The 23852-nt window shown below is 43.5% G+C and overlaps 1 protein-coding gene across 1 annotated transcript in view; it reads right to left on the bottom strand.

The window, feature by feature from the left end:
• Positions 1-23852, bottom strand: part of ZMAT4 (zinc finger matrin-type 4) — a 2083246-nt gene that overhangs the window by 762849 nt on the left and 1296545 nt on the right. The window contains exon 4 of the mRNA XM_086943563.1: positions 17939-18101. Coding sequence (XP_086799689.1) covers positions 17939-18101 — 163 coding nt within the window. The remainder of the gene's footprint in view (positions 1-17938; positions 18102-23852) is intronic.

Here is a 23852-nt window from a genome sequence, read left to right as displayed (position 1 = left end):
CCTTACAAATCAACCTGTAAGTCACGGTTGCAATTTCAAAGAAAGAGGACCCTTCCCAGTGGACTCTGAAGAAACCCAGTGGAAGACAAGAGGTTGGAAAGCCACCCCACCATGGATACCTTACTAACCAGGATACCTGCCCCAGGGAAGCCGGGTGCATAGGTGTGAAGTGGTATCAGACTCAATAGGAGACTTCGGAAAGATGAAAGTGTCCGGTGAAACTTAAAGGTGGATTCTAGATGTGAAGAACCAGCAAGCGGAAGGGACAGAGTCTATGTCACTCAGGACTCACCAGGAAGCATGGAAGACAAATGCCCACTGATATTAGGTGTTACAAGGGAGCTGACGGTGACATTAAAACTGCAGCTGTGTGGACCAGGCAATGCTGTGTAAGACCGGGAGCCATACATGAGCTGTCCCACTTCAGATGTCAAGAGTTGAGGGGTTGGTGTCTGGTGGGATCACCAACAAGCCTTGGCAATTGCAACCAATGTAGGCGTCAAAGAAGTTGCATTGTTGGGACCAGCAAGGTCCAGGAGACTCACCACAAGCAGGGGAGTCAGGACAGGCCAAGAGCAATCAGGGGAGCCCACAACAATTCAAATGTGACCCTCAACAGGATCCAGAGGCACTGGAGTCGTAAGAGGACCCCGAGCAGCTACCAAAGAAGCAGACTCACAGTGCAAGCAAAGAGGTGTGGTCAAAGATTCTGGTCCCTGGAGATGCTTGAGGTTGGGGCTACTTGTAGCCCCAAGAGCTTGGTGGAAGGAAGCCAACAATCCTTTGCTACGGTAAGTTGACGTGGTGCGCAGGGGTTCTGTTCATGCAGATCCTGCTGCACCGATGATGGATACTGGCCTCAAACTTCGTGAGAGGACAGGGCAGGCCTTGAGGGATATGAAGAACCACAACCTGTGTTGCTGTGCTTTCCAGAGTCCATTGGAGCCCTGGAGCAGCAGACCAGTCAGTTTGGTTGCGGTGCCTGCAGATGCAGGGAAGTGGCTCCTTCACTTTAAGGGATATTCCTTCAAGTGTCTTTTATGTCCAACGGCCCTGAACGGGACTCCTGTATGGAGTACAGGCACGGACATTGCAGCAGATGATTAGGTGAAGGGATCAGGAGCAGCAGGAGTCTACCCGGTTGCAGTCTTGATGCCCAGAGTGAAAACCAGTGAAGTCCAGAGTGCCCGGATGGTCGAAGTTGAAGTGGTGTCTTAATTGCATTGTGTCCCACAACAAATCTATAGACCCACCCTCAGGTAAACCCTTAAATACCCTAAGGAAAGAGTTGGGATGATACAGGGTCCCTCCCTAAGGAGGGGCTGGACAAGGGGAAGGATAGTCCCCTGTCCTTTGTCCAGTTTGGCGCCAGAGTGGGATCCAATGGCTCTCTGAACTGGTTTGAGCTGGACTATGCATGGAGGGCATCAAATGTGCCCTGCACGCAGACTATGTGGAGCTGGAAAGCGCTCCCACCTTGCCCTGATACACTAAATCCTGCTTGGGAGGTGGTCACACCTTCTTGTGATAGGATGCCTATTGTTCTGCCTTCCCCTGCTCAAGCTTGGCTCAGCAGCAGGAGGGCAGAATCGTGTCTCTGGTCAGCAGCAGTCATGTTTTGCTGTCCGGGTCTAAAAGACTGGTACCGGGAGCACTGAGGACCTAACGGAGGGCCTTTACAGGGCTTGGAATCCTACCTCAGTGTGGGGGTATGATTCCAACATGTTTGATACCAAACACAACAGGGTTCGTTACAGCCAGTTTCGAGATGGTCATCACGTAATGACATTGTGCAGCTCTATATGTTATCGAGCCTTCTCACCATATGACCCAGGATAATAGACTCTGATGGCTGTGGGGATGTCCTGATCATGCAGGGGCACCCTCACACATAGAACCACGCATCCTGCCTTCAGGATTGATAAGGCCTGCTGTAGCGGTGACTTATAGGGTTAGAGTGTAGTGACCTAAGCTATAGGGAAATCTATACCTTTCGTAAGTGGTGCTAGCACCAGCTTAAACAGGCTGCAATGGCAGGCCTGTAGAGATAGATTGAAGGGTCTCCCATATTTGGCATAATACATGCTCTGGGGTACCTAGGCCCTGGCTACCTTAGTACCATATGCTAGGGCCTGATAAGGGTACCCCAGTATCCAATCTGGGATGTACCTAAATACTTATCATACCAGTGTAGGGGAGAAAGAAGAGAGACTGGGGTCCTGATTATCAGGATCCCAGTCAGGCTAGTCAGAAAACTGCATTACATAACTTTAGCCACAGCCCGCAACTTGTTTAAGTTCACCACAAAATTCCACAGTAAGTTTGCCAAGATAACTGGTGAGATAAGGTGCTCCACCACCACTTGAAGTGAAGGTAAACATTATTAAAGATAACAATAATTCTTGGAAATTAGCGAATCACATTCCCCAAACTAACTGCTATACCAAGTGGCAAGCGGTTAATTGGATTAATTGGAGCAACAAGTACACAATAGTAGTACTATGAATTTACAGCAATTTATTTCAGATGCTCAAATCAGCATGTTAAAGGAAGTGATGTATTGCTGTAGTCCAACTCCAGGAAGATTGAGCCATTGGAAAACTGATGAAATATTATTGAAAGAAGAGAATCTTCACCTTTGGAGTATGACATATTCAAATTGCTTTAGGACCAACAACGCATACAAGTTAAATCAGAAATAGAGGGACAACTAGGTCCACTATCTATGGGTAAGAGTCATAGGAAAGGTAACCACGATTATTCTCAAGACCAAAACTCTCCATCAGTATCAAATACTGAATCAGGGGTTGTTTAGGATACTTTCTATAGAACCTCACAATTGACACTAGAAGACTCATTAATGTCATGGCAAAATCTGTCTCAGAAATCGATCAGAAACAGGCCTCCCTAAACGATCTAATAACTTGAGTACAAACACAAGCAGCTACATCATATATAGACTGCACCCTGCACTACTGATGAATACACTAGCAACAATTCCAGATGTTTTGACCACCTTAGCTGAAGATATGAAATGATATCTACAAATCTCAGGCTGCAATAAGAATTCCACATAGGCAGTGCAACCAATGGAGAAAACAAATGGACTAGATAACAGTAGGAGCATAAACGACAGAACAGTGACTTAAAGTCAACATACTGAGCCATTAGGTAAGAAGTAAGAGCGGGATGATGATCTTCAACCATTTTCCCCACCATTTATAATGACCAAGAAACAGAGGAAATCATAACACAAAATTAGAAACAAAATACAAAATAGCATAGTAGAAATCCCTGCTTTTAAGTACAACTACTACAATGGTGGATAATAAAATTAAGTCTAATGAGGAGCCAGGGAAAATATGGACCCAGGTCTGCAAGGAATCATCGGAAAGGATGAAAGCTCTACTCTCTCTTTGACAAAAATCAGGCACAAGTTTGTGAAACACCACCACTGTTGAAGACAGTAATTTAATAATACATCCAATAGTGCCAGAGAACCACGGCTCTTCAGAGAGGGCTAGTATCTGTACAACATCAAAAGGATGAGACTTGGCTCTTTGATAAATAATTGGGGAAAGGTTTGCAAAACACCGACTATATTGAAGAGAGTAAAGCAACAATACCTTTGATAGATCCATCAAACCATGGATCTTCTGAGAGATCAGGTAGCTCCATAAAACATCAAAAGAATGAGGCTCTGCCCCATCAGGAGTCTGTGGAAAGCAACATGGGTAGCTGAACAGCCATGATAGCTACGGCTCAGCCATCACCCATACAAAGAAATAGAGAAATAACAACAAGAGTTTAAAATATCAAGGGCTTAAACCACCAGAACTACGACATTGCACAGAATAAGTAGATATGAACTGGATCAATAAAGTTCTCAAAAAAGGTAATATTAATTCTGGATCAGGTGAGAGAGGTACAACTCATGCTTCTAGTTAAGTAAGTAGACAAACAATTTAATCCATGATAATATCCTAAAACATTTAATAGCAATTCCAGTGCTTGATATAATTACAACAGAAGATATTTAATCCATCAAATTATTTCCCAATAAAAAGGGTAAGACATAAGAATCTACCCATGTCACTTGGAACTCTAAGTTAAGATACTGGTAAAAAAATTATGACAAACTTTCATTAATTAATGTTAACATACATCTGGATGCAAGTGCGAGGAATTCAATATCATTTCAGGAGACTTTAATATGAATTTGTTGTGGTCATTTGTCCGAGAAGAAAACATAATGCAACAAGATCACCTATTTACTATCCCGAAGCAGTCGGTCACCCTGGAGAGTAACAGGTTTAGAGACACTAGGGGAATGGGTCTAGTCAAAGATCTTGAATCTCTTGGTCTAAGGGTGTTAAATAGACAGTATCAACACGATTCACCACCCGCATGGAATTACCAGGCAGCGTGTCTGCAATATAGAGTTAACTACACTGTAATATCTCTACCCTTATTTCAAATTATATCCTCTTTTAATATTATAAAAACAACTGAAAGTGACCATGTGCAACACCTCATTCAGATACAGGTTTAAAGTGTAAGACATCAACAGGTAAAGTCCCTTCTTGGGGAGTTATTAAAAGTAAACTATAGGAGACTGTATTGGCCGAAAGGAACCATAGATTCAATTAGGACAGTAACAATACTGGTGTTTTTCAGTGGATTCTCTTACAATAACAGCCAATGCGCTCTCTTTACTGAGAAACTAATGGCCACTTACTCATCAAAAAGTAATTCTACCACACAGCAATTTAAAGGCCAAGCACAAAACTTAAGCGGGATTAGAGCATAGGGCTCATGCCACATTCTAAAGAGGAATTGTAATAGAATGCTGAGGCAAGTAAAGAAGTGTCCAGGGAATCAAGTGCTCCAAACTAAACGGAAGACTATAAACAGAGACTTTTAGAGGTTAATCTTGTAAGAGAAATCAGCAACAAACACTTTGGGCGAAAGCACTGAAGAATAGTAAAAAGAAAAACTTGAGAGACTTTTGGGAGATGACTAACAGCCTGAACAGATCCTCAATGGAGATTGTAACGTCTACCTTAACAGAGACTGGAAGGTTCGTTTTTTTAACAGAACATTTTATTTAGGTTTTGGATGCCAACCTGTATTCTATCCAAGAAACACCAACTATAACTAATCACGTAAATCAAGGTGAATGTATATCTACCAGCTCAGAAGAGCAATTATGCAAATATATTAATAAAAGTAGACAAGATGGAGCTGCTGGCCTGAACGAATCCCACAAGCCCTCTATAAGGAAAATCCTACTGTTAGGGCAGGATATCCGATGAAATTCTTTAATAATGCTCTTCAGTTTGCAAATATACCGGATTTATGGAAAGGCTCCATAATGGCACCCATTTTTAAAAGAAAAGATTGGCCGCAACCAGCAAATTATTGCCTTATTACGCAGCAAGATACAGCAGCAAAACACTTTGCAGGAATTCTCCTGACCGAACTATCACAATGTGAAGTAGCGAGGCAGAGTATTCAGCCAAACCAATCCAGGTAGTTCAAGGGTAAAGGCATGGCGACGAATATTTTAGCACTCTCAGTAACTATAGATAAATATAGGTCAAGCAAGCAACCAATTTACATTTGTTTTGTAGATTTTAAGTCAGTGTTTGACTGTGTGCAGCGGCACCTTTGTTGGCAAAAGCTGATTAAGCAAGGAATACTCTCTCTTACGGCAATTCAGTTGTTGTACTCTGAAACCTGGGGTAGGGTGAGAATAGATGATAGTTCGTATTTATGAGGAATCTTGCAACCTCCCAGGGTCTAAAGCAAGGATTTGTACTTGTTCCATATTCATTTTTGTCTGATTTAACGCAAGCACTAGATGAACCAAATGAGCAGATTAGCATATATCGAACCTACTATATGCTGATGATGTCATTTTGTTAAATTAAACAAAGGTTGGTTTGCAATGACTTATAGACATAATATCATACTATTCATTAACTAATGGAATGGTCATAAATGAGAATAAGACAAAATGTATTGAAGTGAGTCACAGGATAGAGAGAAAGCATAAGTGGTACCTACGAGGCCGCCAATTGGAACAGGTTAAAACATACATGTATCTGGGAGTCATTTTTGGTGACAAGGGTTCCTTTCAACAACATGAGTTGGACTTGCAGAGGAAAGGTAATACCCTACTTCTAGCATTTCACACTTTACAGATGTCACTGGGTGGCCCAAGCCATCTCCCATTGTTAAAAGTAATAACTGCTAAATGACTGTCTAGCATCTCTTATGGAAGTGAGGCACTGCGTGGCAGAGACTCTGTAATTTTAAATACAATCATTGTAAAATCATTTAGATCCCTTTCTCGCCTTGCTGGCCCATATGAGGCTATAATTAAGATTAATAAATCAGACTGTCAAAGGAAATGAAATTATATTAAAGTTTGGAAGAATATAAAATTAAACATCTCAAACCAAATGAGCCAAACAAACAAAAACTCTCCAGCCTAGAAGTATCTAGCTGCGGCAATAGATGAATTATCAGCTCCTTATTAATGGGAAATGTCACTTCCCAGAGAGTTTATTTAAAAAAATCATCAATAGATTAATGACGAGATTCTCGATGTTGAAAGATAAAGAGTCCCTTGCACAAAGATCGCATGCCTGGATGATACTGAAGGTGTATAACATTCTTAGATCGCAACCCGATCAAGAAACTGGTTGGTGAATGAAACTAAAAAACGATTTTATTAAAGCACGATTTGTCCTGCTCTCAGGCCTGGCTCAGGAGATGCCTTAGCTGTGGGTAACCAAAACCACACACTGCAGGCCGCACGTTAGATAACAAGTTTTCTATTTGTCTGGTTGGTGATCTTTTGTCGGTCCCATGGCAGTGCCATTGAAAAAGGCAATGCAATGGGCCCACCCAAGCAAGTTTCGGCATGGCATGGGCAGTGGCAGGAACTGGGCATGCATGCAGACCATGTGCCCCCCCTGCATGCATCCCCATGGTCAGAGGCACCAGTGGGCACTGCAGGGTACCCTTAGTTCCCAGTCCTTTCTGTGCAGGCTCATTGCCATGAAAAGGCTGGCAGTGAAGAAACTCGTAATATGATTGGCGGTGCTGCTACAGCTGGCAGCATATTTCTACCTCATAATGCTGCAAAACCGGTTCCCCAGCTATTGCTGAGGGCTTGCAGCGGTTTGAGAGCTAAACTATTCATAGAGCAGTGTGTTGGGCCATATGCTTTGAGCAAGGGCAGATGATACCAATACTAAGACTAAAGGACAAAATGGCAATCCATAATTATTCTCCAATTAATAGGAGGAAACACTCAGGTGAGGGGTTAGAATACATAATAAATGATGAGTGGATATCTTGCCTGTTTCTCCAAAGGGCGGCTCGACAGGGCTATACTTGACGAATAAAATGTTCTGTTAAAAAAAACGAACCTTCCAGTCTCTGTTAAGGTAGACGTTACAATCTCCATTGAGGATCTGTTCAGGCTGTTAGTCATGACCCAAAAGTCTCTCAAGTTTTTCTTTTTACTATTCTACAGTGCTTTTGCCCAAAGTGTTTGTTGCTGATTTCTCTTACAAGATTAACCTCTAAAAGTCTCTGTTTATAGTCTTCCATTTAGTTTGGAGCTCTTGATTCCCTGGACACTTCTTTACTTGCCTCAGCATTCTATTACAGTTCCTCTTTAGAATGTGGCATGAGCCCTATGCTCTAATCCTGCTTAGGTTTTGTGCTTGGCCTTTAAATTGCTGTGTGGTAGAATTACTTTTTGATGAGTAAGTGGCCATTAGTTTCTCAGTAAAGAGAGCGCATTGGCTGTTATTGTAAGAGAATCCACTGAAAAACACCAGTATTGTTGCTGTCCTAATTGAATCTATGGTTCCTTTCGGCAAATACAGTCTCCTATAGTTTACATTTATTAACTCCCCAAGAAGGGACTTTACCTGTTGATGTCTTACACTTTAAACCTGTATCTCAATGATGTGTTTCCCATGGTCACTTTCAGTTGTTTTTATAATATGAAAAGAGGATATAATTTGAAATAAGGGTAGAGATATTACAGTGTAGTTAATTCTATATTGCAGACACGCTGCCTGGTAAGTCCATGCGGGTAGTGAATCTTGTTGATACTGTCTATTTAACACCCTTCGACCAAGAGATTCAAGATCTTTGACTAGACCCATTCCCCTAGTGTCTCTAAACCTGTTACTCTCCAGGGTGACCGACTGCTTTGGGATAGTAATTAGGTGATCTTGTTGCATTATGTTTTCTTCTCGGACAAATGACCACAACAAATTCATATTAAAGTCTCCTGAAATGATAATTTCTGGGTGTGTTGCATCTTGGAATATGTGTAGCAAAATATTTATCAATTTATCAGACATTGAATTCCTTGCACTTGCATCCAGATGTATGTTAACATTAATTAATGAAAGTTTGTAGTATTTTTGTACCAGTATCTTAACTTTACTATTAAAATTTTATTATCATCTGTGACCCCTGTTCGCTTTCCATCCTTAGGCCATATGCTACAAATGATTCTGGGCTCCCTCTTGGGTATCCATATCTACAAATTTTAGTAGCCAGAACAAAGTAGCCAGTAAATCCTTCCACCATAAATGAATGAGCTGCTCATGTTTCTTCTAGTAGGACAATTTGAAGATTTCTGGTGAAGGCAATCAAATAACCGTTTTGAATGTTGGCTTGCACTCGATTTATGGTCCATGAACATAACTGCAAGGTTTGCATTGGGTGTGCAGATACATTTTGCTGAGTGCACTGTATTTTTTCCTGTCAGGCCTTGGAATTACTGTGTAAGGGTGCAGTCAACCACCCTAGATTAAGTTGGTGTAGCCTCTGTGTTCCCAATGTAGAATGTAAGGCTAATAATGAAATACCCATTTTGAGAATACTTGGTTATTTTTATCTTTATTTTGTGGACAAGAACGTTCTTTTGGTGAATCAAATAGACTTGAATAAAGAGCTAATTGGGGCCTACTGATTTTAATTCCCCAGTTTGAAAAGAACTCTTTTTCCTGAAGGATTTTTCCAGCTAGATAATTAGAGTTCCAAGTGACCTTGTGGACACCCTGCCGTGGTTTCTCACAGGGGAATACCAGGACGGGTTCCCTAAGCAAGCGCTGGGACGCTTACGGGCAGCTGTGCGCTTTACAAGTCCAGCACATGGGTAGATTCTTGTGTCTTACCCTTTTTATTGGGAAATAATTTAATGGATTAAATATCTTCTGTTCTAATTATATCAAGCACTGGAATGGCTATTAAATGTTTTAGGATATTATCATGGATTAAATTGTTTGTCTACTTACTTAACTAGAAGCATGAGTTGTAACTGGATGTATGACGTTACAACGCAGACTTTTACCACGCATGCCTTTACAACGCGGTTTTTACATCGCAAACCTTTACAACGCATACCGCTTTGGGGTGCTGGATAGTGAAAAGTTTAATTTACTATTCCAACTCTAGTCCCCGTGGACACTAGGGAAGGTGTTGGATAGTAAATTAAACGTATTCCCTATCCTAGAGCGCCCCCCAGCGCAATGCGTTGTAATGGTTTTCGTTGTAAATACCGCGTTTGTAATGGTAGTGCGTTGTAAAGGTTGTTCACCGTTGTAACTATCTCACCTGATCCAGAATTAATATTACCTTTTTTGAGAACTTCATTGATCCAGTTCATATCTACTTATTCTGTGCAATGTCGTAGTTCTGGTGGTTTAAGCCCTTGATATTTTAAACTCTTGTTGTTATTTCTCTATTTCTTTGTATGGGTGATGGCTGAGCCGTAGCTATCAGGGTGTTCAGCTACCCATGTTGTTTACCACAGACTCCTGATGGGGCAGAGCCTCATTCTTTTTATATTTTATGGAGCTACCTGATCTCACAGAAGATCCATGGTTTGATGGATCTATCAAAGGTATTGTTGCTTTACTCTCTTCAATATAGTCGGTGTTTTGCAAACCTTTCCCCAATTATTTATCGAAGAGCCAAGTCGCATCCTTTTGATGTTGTACAGATACTAGCCCTCTCTGAAGAGCCGTGGTTCTCTGGCACTATTGGATGTATTATTAAATTACTGTCTTCAACAGTGGTGGTGTTTCACAAACTTGTGCCTGATTTTTGTCAAAGAGAGAGTAGAGCTCTCATCTTTTCCGATGATTCCTTGCAGACCTGGGTCCGTATTTTCCCGGGCTCCTCATTAGACTTAATTGTATTATCCACCATTGTAGTAGTTGTACTTAAAAGCAGGGATTTCTACTATGCTATTTTGTATTTTGTTTCTAATGTTGTGTTATGATTTCCTTGTCATTATAAATGGTGGAGAAAATGGTTGAAGATCATCATCCCGCTCCGAGAATTAATGTTTCTTAGTGGGACCATTAGTCCCACCTCAGTTTTTGCCTCTCTCCCATTGGCTGGCTTCCTAAACGGAAGCCAGCCATTGCAGGAGAGAGCCGTCCCACCGAATAGGCTCCGTCTTTTTCGGATTTGGGGGCGTAAGTTTTGCTGTTCTTTCGCCAGTGACGTCACCCGTCACTCAGAACAACAAAACACACGCCCCCGAATGCGTAAATTACCATGCTTTCTCCGAGGCATTTCTGCTTTGCCTCGGAGAAAGACGGTGGTGGTTTCCAGAGCTGCTCTGCTCGTCCCCCCTCCTTCCGCAGCTCTCCTTTGTCCTGCTCCCACCCCCCTCCCTCCGCCTGCAGCTCTCCTTCGTCCTGCTCCCCCCCTTCCTCTGCCCGCAGCTCTCCTTTGTCCTGCTCCCACCCACCCCCTCCCACACCAGGCCAACTATTTTCATTAGCAATGAGAGCGGTGCAGATGTGCTGTGTGAGTGGCCTTCCCGCGAGGTCAGGGAGAAAAGTTTACTGGAGGTCACGGAACCTACCTGGAAGGAGAGCAAGACCCGTTTTTATCTCTCCTCAAGCCTGGTTTGTTTGGGAGTCTAGCAGCGTCTACAATTAGACGGCTGCCATTCTATTACCGGTAATTGGATGCGGAGCAGCGCTCTGACCGAGACATCTCCACGCCACATCAAGGAAAGATCCCTCTTGCTCCTTACCGGGAGTGATGCCGTGCTCGAGGCGTCTCTACACCTCATAAGGTACTTCTGCTCTGCTCTTTCCCTGGAGCGGCGCACTGCCCGCGTGAGGGCAGAGTGTTGAGGGCAGAGTGCAGAGTGTTGGGGGCAGAGATTTGAGTGCAGAGTGTTGAGGGCAGAGTGCAGAGTGTTGAGGGCAGAGTGTTGAGTGCAGAGTGTTGAGGGCAGAGTTTTGGCAGAGGGCAGAGTGTTGAGGGCAGAGTGTTGAGGGCAGAGTGTTGAGGGCAGAGTGTTGAGGGCAGAGTGTTGAGGGCAGAGTGTTGAGGGCAGAGTGTTTGAGGGCAGAGTGCAGAGTGTTGAGGGCAGAGTGTTGAGTGCAGAGTGTTGAGGGCAGAGTGTTGAGGGCAGAGTGTTGAGGGCAGAGGGCAGACTGTTGAGGGCAGAGTGTTGAGGGCAGAGGGCTGACTGTTGAGGGCAGAGTGCAGCGTGTTGAGGGCAGAGTGCAGAGTGTTGAGGGCAGAGTGCAGAGTGTTGAGGGCAGAGGGCAGAGTGTTGAGGGCGGAGTGTTGAGGGCAGAGGGCAGAGTGTTGAGGGCAGAGGGCAGAGTGTTGAGGGCAGAGTGTTGAGGGCAGAGGGCAGACTGTTGAGGGCAGAGTGGAGAGTGTTGAGGGCAGAGTGCAGAGTGTTGAGGGCAGAGTGCAGAGTGTTGAGGGCAGAGGGCAGAGGGTTGAGGGCAGAGGGCAGAGTGTTGAGGGCAGAGTGTTGAGGGCAGAGTGTTGAGGGCAGAGTGTTGTGGGAAGAGGGCAGAGTGTTGAGGGCAGAGGGCAGAGTGTTGAGGGCAGAGGGCAGAGTGTTGAGGGCAGAGTGTTGATGGCAGAGGGCAGAGTGTTGAGGGCAGAGTGTTGAGGGCAGAGGGCAGAGTGGTGAGTGCAGAGTGTTGAGGGCAGAGTGTTGAGGGCAGAGTGTTGAGGGCAGAGTGTTGAGGGCAGATGGCAGAGTGCAGAGTGTTGAGGGCAGAGTGTTGAGGGCAGAGTGCAGAGTGTTGAGGGCAGAGAGTTGAGTGCAGCGTGTTGAGGGCAGAGTGCAGAGTGTTGAGGGCAGAGTGTTGAGGGCAGAGTGCAGAGTGTTGAGGCCAGAGTGTTGAGGGCAGAGTGCAGAGTGTTGAGGGCAGAGTGTTGAGGGCAGAGTGTTGAGGGCAGAGTGTTGAGGACAGAGTGTTGAGGGCAATGTGTTGAGGGCAGATTGCAGAGTGTTGAGTGCAGAGTGTTGAGGGCAGAGTGTTGAGGGCAGAGTGTTGAGGGCAGAGTGCAGAGTGTTGAGTGCAGAGTGTTGAGGGTAGAGGGCAGAGTGTTGAGGGCAGAGTGTTGAGGGCAGAGTGTTGAGGGCAGAGTGTTGAGGGCCGAGTGTTGAGGGCAGAGGGCAGAGTGCAGAGTGTTGAGGGCAGAGTGTTGAGGGCAGAGGGCAGAGTGTTGAGGGCAAAGTGTTGAGGGCAGAGTGTTGAAGGCAGAGTGTTGAGGGCAGAGGGCAGAGTGTTGGGGGCAGAGTGTTGAGGGCAGAGTGTTGAGGGCAGAGTGTTGAGGGCAGAGTGCAGAGTGTTGAGGGCAGAGTGTTGAGGGCAGAGTGCAGAGTGTTGAGGGCAGAGTGTTGAGGGCAGATGGCAGAGTGCAGAGTGTTGAGGGCAGAGGGCAGGGTGTTGAGGGCAGAGTGTTGAGGGCAGAGTGTTGAGGGCAGAGGGCAGAGTGTTGAGGGCAGAGTGTTGAGGGCAGAGGGCAGAGTGTCCTATCCTGAGCATTGATTATCAGGGCGAGGTACGGTCCCATTCCATCGCTGGACCTCACTAAGCTATAGTCTCTAATCGACTGTTTCCTCCCTTCCTTCTCTTATCTTATTTGGGTGTTATGCGTGAAGAACTTCCTCTTCATGCTGCCCATTTCCCGACCTGTAATTCCGGTTGGGTTTACAAAGAGGTTTCTACATCCAATTTTTTCAAAGGCCCCTTTTAGGTATTTCAGCCACGGAATGTTCAGTCCCCTGTCTCTGGCCAGGCAGTCAATGATTATTGCTCTGGACAATGATAACCCAGATCTTTAGCCATGCTATCAGGGGTCTGATCTGGATCCTGTCCTCAATAAACAAAACCTCCCCCAGTTCTGCATGAACAATAGGAGAAGGGACACACTGAACTTGTTCTCCTATACTTGTAATTTGTTGGGGTCAACTATCCCCCAAAGTTCCGCACCATATGCAGCTTTTGAGTAACATATTGAATTATATAATCTCATCACTTCAGCCGGGGACCAGCGTCCTAATCTACGTCCAAAACTCATTATTGCACCTGTGCTAGACACTAACTTGTTACAACGCTCCTCTATAAATGGTTTAAAATTTATATGCCCATCGAATAAAATGCCCAGGTACGAAAATGACTGCACCTTTTCCAGTTTGTGATCACCTATTCTATAGTTAAAGCTTTTCCTTGACTTTGTGCCTATTTCCATTACATATCACTTGGAGAGGTTGGCTGACAACTCTAACTTATTCATAAAGTCCACAAAACCATCTATAAATCGCTGTAGACCCAGTAGTGTACATGACAACTATTCCACCTCATCTGCGTAGAGCAGAACCGGGATTACTCTTCTGTCAATTCTCTGGGAATCCACATTTAAACTCACTAGGGCTTGTTCTAGTCCGTTTATATATAAAGAAAACAAATGGGGCCAAGATACATCCCTGCCGCACACCACTAGTGCAGGTAAAGGATTCAGTACAACTGCCCTCTAAATTATATCTAACTTTGGCAGAGGTATTCCAGTGTAGGGCCTTCATAATCTTAATCAATTCTTGATCTGCACCAAGAGCGCTCAGTACCGCCCACAGCTTCTCCCTGTTGACACAGTCGAATGCTGCGGTAAGGTCCATGAATGCTAAATAGACCACCTCATTACTGGCGATAGTATATTTTGCCACCAGTAAATATAAATTAACACATTGGTCTGTGGTAGATCTTTTAGACCTGAACCCGTACTGTACATCTGAGATAATGTGGTGTTTCTCCGCCCAATCCATCAGTCGATCTAAAATAACTTGTCCCAAAACTTTGGCAGTAACATCTATAAGAGAAATGGGGTGGTAACATTGTGTTTCCCTTTTTAAAAATGGCACAATAATGGCCGATGATCACGAATGGGGGAGCCCAGTGGCTATGCCAGCATTTATTACTCTTGTTACAATTGGCGCCCATTGGTCCACCTTTCTTAAATAAAGATCTGGGGGAATCCCATTCGGGCCTGGTTCTTTGTTTCTGGTGAGACCCAGAATACCAGCTGTGGTCTCTTCCAGGGAAAACTCAAGTGTTACATTCTCCCTCCCTTCCTCAATATGCATTGGTTCTCAGTTCCCCTGATTATATAACCCTCTAAAATGCTCCACCCATTGTTCTGGGAGGATGTTGCAGGCTATCTGCGGACTGTTCCCATCTTGGAAGCAAGGGTTATTGATTATCTTCCAAAAGCTGGTCATGTCATTTCTCTCAGCCGCATCTCTCAGGTCCTCTCAAGTTTGTGACTGGAGGGCACCCTTACTACGCTTTACTGCCTTCTTATAATTTAGTCTGCACTGCGTTACCCTGTAATTATCCCTCGGGTTGCATCTTAGAGCTGCTCTTAATTTTCTCAGTGCAACGGACAATCCTTTATCAAACCATCTGGGGTCGTTTTTAGACTTGCCCTGACCTGTTGTCTTTGAAAGGCTGTCAATTAGGCAGCCCATTTCCTCAAATGACTCCACTAACTCCGGTCCTGCCACTGACTTGTCCAAACATTCCTCTAAAAGTTGCTTCCCTTCTGTTGCAAGTGATCTACAAAAATGTTCACCGTCAATACGTATCCATTTTAGTCGCCTACCCTGATCAGTGGCTATTTCTAGATTAGACCCCATTACTTTTTTTGCGGTCCTCCTTCTTACTGAATCTGCAAGAGACAGCACTAGGGGGTTGTGATCACTGACGCCGCTCAATTCAATTGAATATCTCAGTAGCCGTCTCTTAAGTAACTGAGACACTAAAATAAAATCAATGAAAGAGCTGCAGCCCCTCCTCTTAAAGACAGGATAATCGGGTTGTTAGATTCCACCGCCAGTAAGTCCATTGTGTGTACAAGCATGTGACTTTTCAACATGCTGGTCAACACTTTTCCCTCCACTGTGTGTTCGAAATGTGGGCACTCATCTATGTTACATGAGCTCCAGGATTCTTTGATCGGGAGCAGTTTGGGGCATAGATGACAATTACAGTCCCCTACTATTATAAGCATGGGATCCATTTGCCCCTGCTTCTGCTCCCTCATCTTACTTAATCTACCGTCAAGCTCTGTCATTCTGTTACCTCCGGAATTATAAAAATTCACCCTAATTAAGTTGAGGTCCCTACTCTTGAAGCCTAGGCCTATCATATTTTCTGAATTCCAACTTAAATCAGTCCACCCCTTTCCAGGGACAAATCTACAAATATTTGTAGACCTCCCCTCACTCTTCCAGCAGTGGATTTGCTTGCGGGGATTCCAAACGATTTATAACCGGCTAGGAGAAAATTGAAATAATCTACCTCCCAGGTTTCTTGGAAATAGATTATTTTAAAGTTGTTAATTTGTTCCAGCCATTCCTGGTTCCGAAACTTAGCTGACAGGCCTGCTACATTCCAGGATATCAGTTCTATGGCTCTCACTGGTGCACTTATATGCGAGCCAAAATCTGTATTTGACCTACTTTTCCCTGGGGAGCCTCAGTTCTTGGAGTGTTTTCACTTTCTGGTGCAAACTGGTGTGTATTTATTTCAATACCCCTTTCCTTTTTCTGCTCTTCATCTTGTGATCTTAAGTTTGGAGGAGCCACAGCTAACACCCTTTCTCGGCCTGATCTTTCCCTCTGGAGTCAATCGATTTCACTGAAGTGTCTGCCCCATTGTAGTGGTGCATATCTGTTGTACAGTGGAAGTGGTGACCTTCCCCCCTCCCATGCTAAAGCAACCTGCCGGTCAAGTGTGTTTTGACCCCCTACTGCTGCAGACAAGAGCTCATTCCTCGCCCTCCCGCCCCCATCTCCTCCCCTTCCAAGGTAGCCATTCGTATCCATAATGCTCCCAGGATACATGGCGTTATATGTGTAGTCTGATGGCATGTAAAAATAACTGAGATTCCCGGACACAATAGATATTTTGTTAATGTGTCTGAACTTCCCCACAGACGTGGACAACCGCCTTGGGATCATTAAAATGAATAACAATACAATCTCCTCTTTGATTTTTTGGCCTTCCTCCTACCCAACTCACTCTCCTAACAAAGAGAATCTTACATTTCACATCTCGGGGCAGGGGTCTATTACTATTTAGCCAATCTATAGCCTTGTTTTTAATAAGTCATACCGTTGAGACTTGCCCTCTTCCACCTCAGGAACACCTGTCAGAACTGCTGCAGGGCGTGCAATCTGGGGGTAAATGTAGGTGGGGACCCTGATTTCTCACTATATTCTTATCCCCAGCTTTATCATTTATGTTACCTCCCCCATGTGCCTCTGTGAGCATCGCCTTTTCAACTCTCGGTATCCCTCCCCCCGCATTTGTGGTTCCAGTTGGATCCACGGTCGTACTTGTGGTCGAATGGGCTGCAGGGCTAGAATATACAATAGAATCCCTTCCTCCCTCCCTCCTAGGTTCCTTAGGCTTGCCCCAAGCTGCTATTTTGTTTTCGATACCTCCTAGAATTGACATTATCAGTCCCTCCGTTTTCTCAAGTCTGTTTTCAATTGTTACAAATGTGTTCAGTCATGGCTCCAAAGATGTTGATATGAGACCCCCCATTTTCTGCCAATACATTTCATCAGGCTACTGATGGGCCGGGTGCAGTTTCGCTCCTAACTGCAACATTTGCTGTGAGGTCAATTTCTTGTGAGACTTCAGTTGATGAAATATCTGTGTGTGGTGGCTCTCTGCCATGAGTTAAAATACAGTATAAGATGATCTATGTCAATAACCTCGAATTTGTGTGCCACCATTTGTAACGTTTCGCACATTACTTGCAAACTTAGGTAAACGTTTCAGCATACAAAAGCTGTTATTCCAAAGTAAACAAGGTAAGAAAATTGAATTAAGCACAGACTGTTGGTGTTCTCAAACATGTATTTTTTCATATTTAATAATTGCAATGCGTGTCGAGTTTTATTCATTGTTGTCATGACAACTATTTCAGAAAATTGCCTTCTAACGCTGCGGAAGCACCTGTTAAAATGTCTCATTGATAGCAGCGTAATAACATTTATAACTGTAGTAGTGTGATAAGTCTCTTAAACAGCCATTTCCTTAGGCAGTCAACATTTGACCGGGGCGAGCTGGGCCTAGGCCCGGCGGCCACACAGAGCTGTCTGCTGATGCAAACAGCAGCATCCCTTTCACGTTGCTCCTAGGATTCAAGAGCATCCAATTCTTTTTATCATGCCATAGGTGCCATTTTTAACACGTCATCTCCCCACTTCCATGCCCCTGTCATTCCTTGGTACCACGCACTTCCCATTCCCCCTCCTCCAATAAACAACCCGTCACTGGCGCCGAGAGATAGGCTGTGGGTAGTGCAAAGACATTAATGTTCGTGGGCTATTCACTTTTTGATGTAATCATCAGGAGACGGACCTGCGAACACAAAGGAGACCCCTGCTGTCTTAGTTTATCCCCCAGCAGTAGCGATGATGTAATCAGCGGGAGACTGACCTGTGAACACGAAAGGGGAACCCTGCTGCCTCCGTTTATTCACCAGCAGCAGGGCGGGCGCCCCAATTTCTTTCTGCCTGGGGCACTAACCACCCTCATAGTAGACATACCTGTCGGTTTAATTGGTTGCTGTTCGCCTAGTAACAGTTTTATCCTTTTGGCATGAATCTTTCCCTGGTAGTGAGATTCAGCTACCACTGCCGAGGTGAAAGACATGTTGCAAAGTGTGCAGCATTTATTCTTATCGACATCTCCTGCGTCATCGTCACTGCCCTAAAAATGGAAGACACATTATTATTATTACTGTGGAAGGAAGGAGGGGATTTTTCAAAGAGAAAATACATTTTAGAGGTCAACGACATCATTTTGCAACCTGGAGAGAGGCATTAGATGTGTATTAATAAGCATAGGCCTCAAGTAGTCAATGAATGCGCTGAAGGAGAAAGTAGGACGTTACAACGCATACATTTACAATGCATGCCTTTGCCACACAGTTTTTACATCGGAACTTCCTTTACAACGCATTCTTTTACATCGCATGCCATTACATCACATTTTCAGAAACAACCTTTACAACGCATTTCATTACATCGCATTATACCTTTACAAGGCATACCATTGCAATGCATTCCATTACATTGCATTTAAGGGAAGTGTTGCATAGTGTAGGGGTAAAACTTTCTACTCTAACTCCAGTGAGTGCAACAGTAGGGTAAGTGTTGGACAGTGTAGAGGTAAAAATGACTATTGTAACTCCAGTGAATGCAAAAATAGGGTAAGTGTTGGATAGTGTAAGGGTACTATGCGCTGTAATGGTATTCGTTGTAATGACTTGCGATGTAATGCCTGCGTTGTAGTGACAAGCATTGTAATGACAAGCGTTGTAGTGACATGCAATGTAATGGCTGCATTGTAATGACATGCTATGTAAAAGATGTTGCGATGTAATGATTGCTACGTAGAGATAGTGCAATGTAATGACTGCGTTGTAAATGTTGTTTCCCGCTGAAGGAGGATGTAAATACATGCATGATTAAGGAAATATGGATCCTTCACAACTTGGGGAAAAATTCACCCACCTACCTAAAACTACCAGTACTGTGGGCATTGGTAGTACAGAAAGGGGTATTGATGATACAGTGGAATTAGAAGTTGAAGTCCCTGTGTACTCTTAATAATAGGGACTTACTTGAAGATTTAACCCAATAACAGCTCTTATGGATAACAAGCAGAAATAGGCAGAACAAAAGTTGGAAACATGTAGAGAGCGGTAGAATAAAGGACCTCAACGAGCAGAAAGAGGTAACATAAAGGTGAGAAATAAGCAGCAAAAGGCAGAATAAAGGTCAGGAACGAGCAGAAAGAGGCAAAAAAGGTCAGAAAGAGGCTGAATAAAGGTCAGAAACCAGCAGCAAGAGGCAGAATAGAGGTCAGAAACTAGCAGTTAGTGTCAGAAGTGAGTAAAAAGAGCCAAAATAATGGGCAGAATAAGCAGAATGAGCCAAAATAGAGTTCTAAAACAAGCAGCAAGAGGCAAAATAGAGGTCAGAAACACAGCAAAAGGTAGGAGGAAGGTCATGAGGGAATAGAAAGAGGCATAATAACTGGCGGAACAATCAGGATACAAGCAGGAAGCCACACCCACAAACGATCCTACCTTCAAGTTTAGCCCTGCATAAGATAAACAACTATGATAAAAACAAGATGGCCTTTCAAAATATCCTCCTACAAGAGAATTTCTTCAGTCGTATTGATGTGCCATCCATTCTATAAAGGGGGCCTGGATTTGATTCCCTTTCTTCCTGGCCTTTCCATCCTTACAATATTATAACAAGATTATAAATTGCCAAAAATCACCCTAACCACTGGTGAAAAGATTATGGATTTTGGTTGAGCCAGGCCAATGCAATGCGTAATCGAAATACAGCGAAGGCGACAAACATAAAGAGCTGAGCTGAGGTGGTGACCTCTTCATTATGTACACCCAGTATTATAAGCTAGGTGGTGAGGGATGGTTTAAGTTTCAGATTCGTACCGAGGAATTTACAAATTTCTGCTCCAAGAGGTTTAAGTGAGGGACACAATAAAATCATATGAGCCAGATCCGCCCCCAGAACTGAGATCTTGGACATCTAGTACCCACGTTGTTACCCCATTTAGCAATCTTACAAGGAGTATAATATAGAACATAAACCATTTTATAGTGTTGGGCTGCTTAATTAGCTAACAATAATATATTAGCACCTAGCTCTAAAGATTTCAGAGATGAGTTGTCTATAGCTCTTAGTTTAGCTTGCCATTTCAAGGATAGCCTTTCTAGATTATCCTGTGAGAGGGAATTTGATACCCCATATATCCCATCAATCGTAAAGTGTTGCCCCTCCAGTAATTGACGTACAAGCTCTACTCTAGAAGAACTCTGAGGGTCCCCACCTTGCCAAATAAAAAATCCTTAAATTGCGGAAAGTTAACAAATCCCTTCTGATTAAGCTCATACTTTATTCTTAACTCCTCAAACATTAAAATTCACAGGTCGGTTTAAAAATCCCCTAGTTGTTTATTACCTTGACACTTTCACCCACGTAAATAAGAGTCCTAGAGGACCAGTGGGAAACTGGTTTTCTTGAATTAGAGTGTAATATATGAATCGCCCTAGACCCAGTTTTTTTTCGTAGTTTTCTCCTAATCTTATGGGCTCCTTGGATGGTTTGAATCAATTTATTTTTTTAAATACCTTGGCTCTATTTGAAGGAAAAGGCACTCTCTAGCCTCTACTCCAAGGAGTAGATCAAAAACCCGGGGAATTTCTTCTCTTACAGATCGAGTTCTTTCTACTTCCTCAAATGAAGAGGTCATATACTGTAGAGCCGCCAACCAGTAATAGAATTTAAAATTCAGAAAGGGCCATCACCCTCTTTCTTTCAGGAGAGTCCAACATTTAAGAACCCTCCTGGTTTTAGAGTAAGCCCAGATAAATCTTATCACTAACTCGTTAAGTAACTTAAACAATTGATTTCCAAATTAAAGTGGGATATCACCCAAAAATAGATATGGCACTTTGGGGAAACAAATCATTTTAACAATGTTACTTCTACCCTGCCTATTATAGACAGATGCAGACTCTCCATTCTTGAAAAGTAATTCTTTAACTTTCTGATAACAGGAGATAGTTTTGCTCCACCTCAGCAGATATGCTGACACCCAGATAATCCTGCTTGTCCACCAACCGGCTATGAAACAGCTGTATTTTCTGTTAATCATCACTTGGATTTTGTCCTGATTTAAAGAAGACCCAAACATCTATCAAACATCCCTGCCTCTTTTTCGATTTCTTTTAGTGCAGTTCATGGATGAGTGGTCACTATGCTCACATTGTCAGTGTAAGCCAACAATTTTGTGTCCCAACCATGGTGCCACATAGGAGGTATTAAAGCGTTGTTGTCAAATTTCCGTATGAAGGGGGCTATATAGAGGGCAAACAGCAGTGGGGAACAAGGACAGCCTTGGCTTGTTCCCAGTTGGATCTGAATTTTATATTAATTTATCCCCCATTAATGCTATCCTAGCGGTGGGTGTACAATACAGAGCTTTACCAGCTTTAACATACCCAGGCCTGATACCTAATCAGTTCACGACGGCCGACAGATACCTCCAGGAGACCCTTTCAAATGCTTCCTCGGCGTCAAATAAAATCAAAGCCATAGGGCCTCCCACCACCAAAAAAGAATCTAAAAGAGTAATAGCCCATCAGACATGATCCGTGGTCCCTCTCCCTCATATAAAAACATTCTGCCAAGGGAGGCAACCTTACGGATTACCTTACCTTACCGATTGTACTAGATTATCGCACAGCTAATACTTTTTAATAGATTTTGGAATCAGTGTTATTGACCGATATGAGCCAGGCTCGAGAACAGACATGTCTTTTTTTAAGAACACTGCTATGTTTGCTCTTGACCAAGACTCTGGTGTGATAAGCCCCTCATAGATGTATACACACAGTCGAGTTATGAATTACTCTGGATGGGAAGAGAACACTCTATAGAACACCATGGATATCCTATCTGTGCCAACCACTTTCACTGAAGGAAAACTTTTTAAGGCCTGCTGAATTTCCTTTTCTGTAGGGGGGAGTCTAGCAATACTTAATCTTCAGAGTAATTTCAGAGAAATTGTTGACTCTAAAATTGTGTAATATCCCCATCTCCTGCATATTCTTCCTCACTATAAAGATTTTGATAACACCTACGGAAGATCTCACGTATAGCCTTGGGATCTCTGATGATGACACTCTTTGGGGCCCTGAGTTCTTTCATCTACCCTTGTGTTGATATTTGCCTTGTTTGAATAGCGAGGTGATGCCCTACCCACTCACTGTACTCATAACTGTCTTGCTTCCTGGTGGTAAACTTCCTCAGCAGCCTTTCTTGCGGATGTCTCGGTGATAGCAGTTCTAGATAGGGCAATATTGTGCTCAGCATTCTTCACTTCCACCCAATTGGATGCTGCCCGTGTTGGTTTAACTTCAGCTTTAGCCTGTAGAGCATATTGTGATATTGTGCAGCATTTCTGTTGTTTTGCTGATTCAGACTACATCTGATTGTCTCATCACAGACACCCGCCTTAAAGGCATCCCAGACCACCCCTACCGGGACACTCTGCTTATTATTTCCATGAATAGTGGGATCCAGCTTTCAATGTACCTAAGATTCTTCATCTGGCAGTAGTGCCTGCTCAAACATCCATGTCAAGCCCTGGTTTGTTAACTCTAATACCAGAGAGTTGTGGTTGGAAATAATCAGAGAGAATTATTTTTTTCAATCTTAAATTATTGAAACAGGTCATAGGAAATATAAAAATAATCTAAACAGGCATGTTTCCTATGTGGGGGAGAAACATATGTGAATTCTGGGTCTCCTTCCATAGCTGTACACCATACATTGATTAGCCCATGATTCCTCCCCATAAAGTACAGTGCTTTAAACACCCTGGGCCTGCATAGGAATTGACATCGGAATCCAATAATCCTTCCCCTAAAGGAATATTAAATTCACCACATATGATAATCGGGTTATGCCAGAGAGACAATTCTTTACTCAGCCAATCAAAAACCCTTGGATCCTCTGTGACCCAACCATATACTAAGCACAATGTGAACGCCCCACCTAAATTACAGCATTGTCTAATCATCCACTTACCTAGAGTATAGGCGTGGGTTTGCCTAAACCTGAAAAGGTTATTTCTCGCCAATATGGCGTTACTTCGCCTCCTTGTCCCTTGAGTGGTGGAGCCAATCACCTGGTAGCCAATGGAGTCAAGCAGAGATCTCCTTACCCCTTCTATATGTGCTTCCTGCAGACACAATATATCAGCTCGTAGTATCTGCAAATCTAAGGTGGCCCTTTGTCTCTTGAAATTATCATTCACCGAATTAATATTCAGAGTAGCTATAGAAATCTTTCCCATGACGAAATATCTGACAAATCACATCCCATTTGCTACTTCTTATGGAATTCACTATATCAACTCTGTCTGACTGAAAATAAACTGTATTGCTTTCTGTATTCCCTACATGCGTTAAACATATCTAAAGAACCATAATTTTTCCTCCCTTATTTGTACCTCTCATCTTGTGTTGAGCTCTTCCTTCCACCCCAAAACCCCCACCAAATCTCACTCCCCGTCCCACCCCCTCAACAACCCACAAACCCCCATCCCAACCCCTCACCTTAAATCATTCAGGTCACCCATGACTTGAGTAATGGCTTCTGCCAACAGCTTGCACACCCTCTCCCTCACCAATCAAACCAGGAAAATATCTTCTACATTATAAAGGCAAAACCAGATCAGACCAGATTTAGTGACTATAGGAACATAAATAGACCCCCTCTTAATTTCCTCATAGGAAATAAAGAGAAAGAACTTAACAGACAGCGCCCGCACACCCCAACCTCCTTCACCAAGCTCCATACAGCCCTCCCTTAGAAAAGACAAAGAGGTTAACGAGAAACCACCAAGTTTAAG

Source organism: Lissotriton vulgaris, chromosome 11 (genome assembly GCF_964263255.1).
Source record: "Lissotriton vulgaris chromosome 11, aLisVul1.2, whole genome shotgun sequence".
Lineage (NCBI taxonomy): Eukaryota > Metazoa > Chordata > Amphibia > Caudata > Salamandridae > Lissotriton > Lissotriton vulgaris.
The sequence above is the reverse complement of the archived record's forward strand: the minus strand, read 5'-3'. Positions and strand labels throughout refer to the sequence as shown.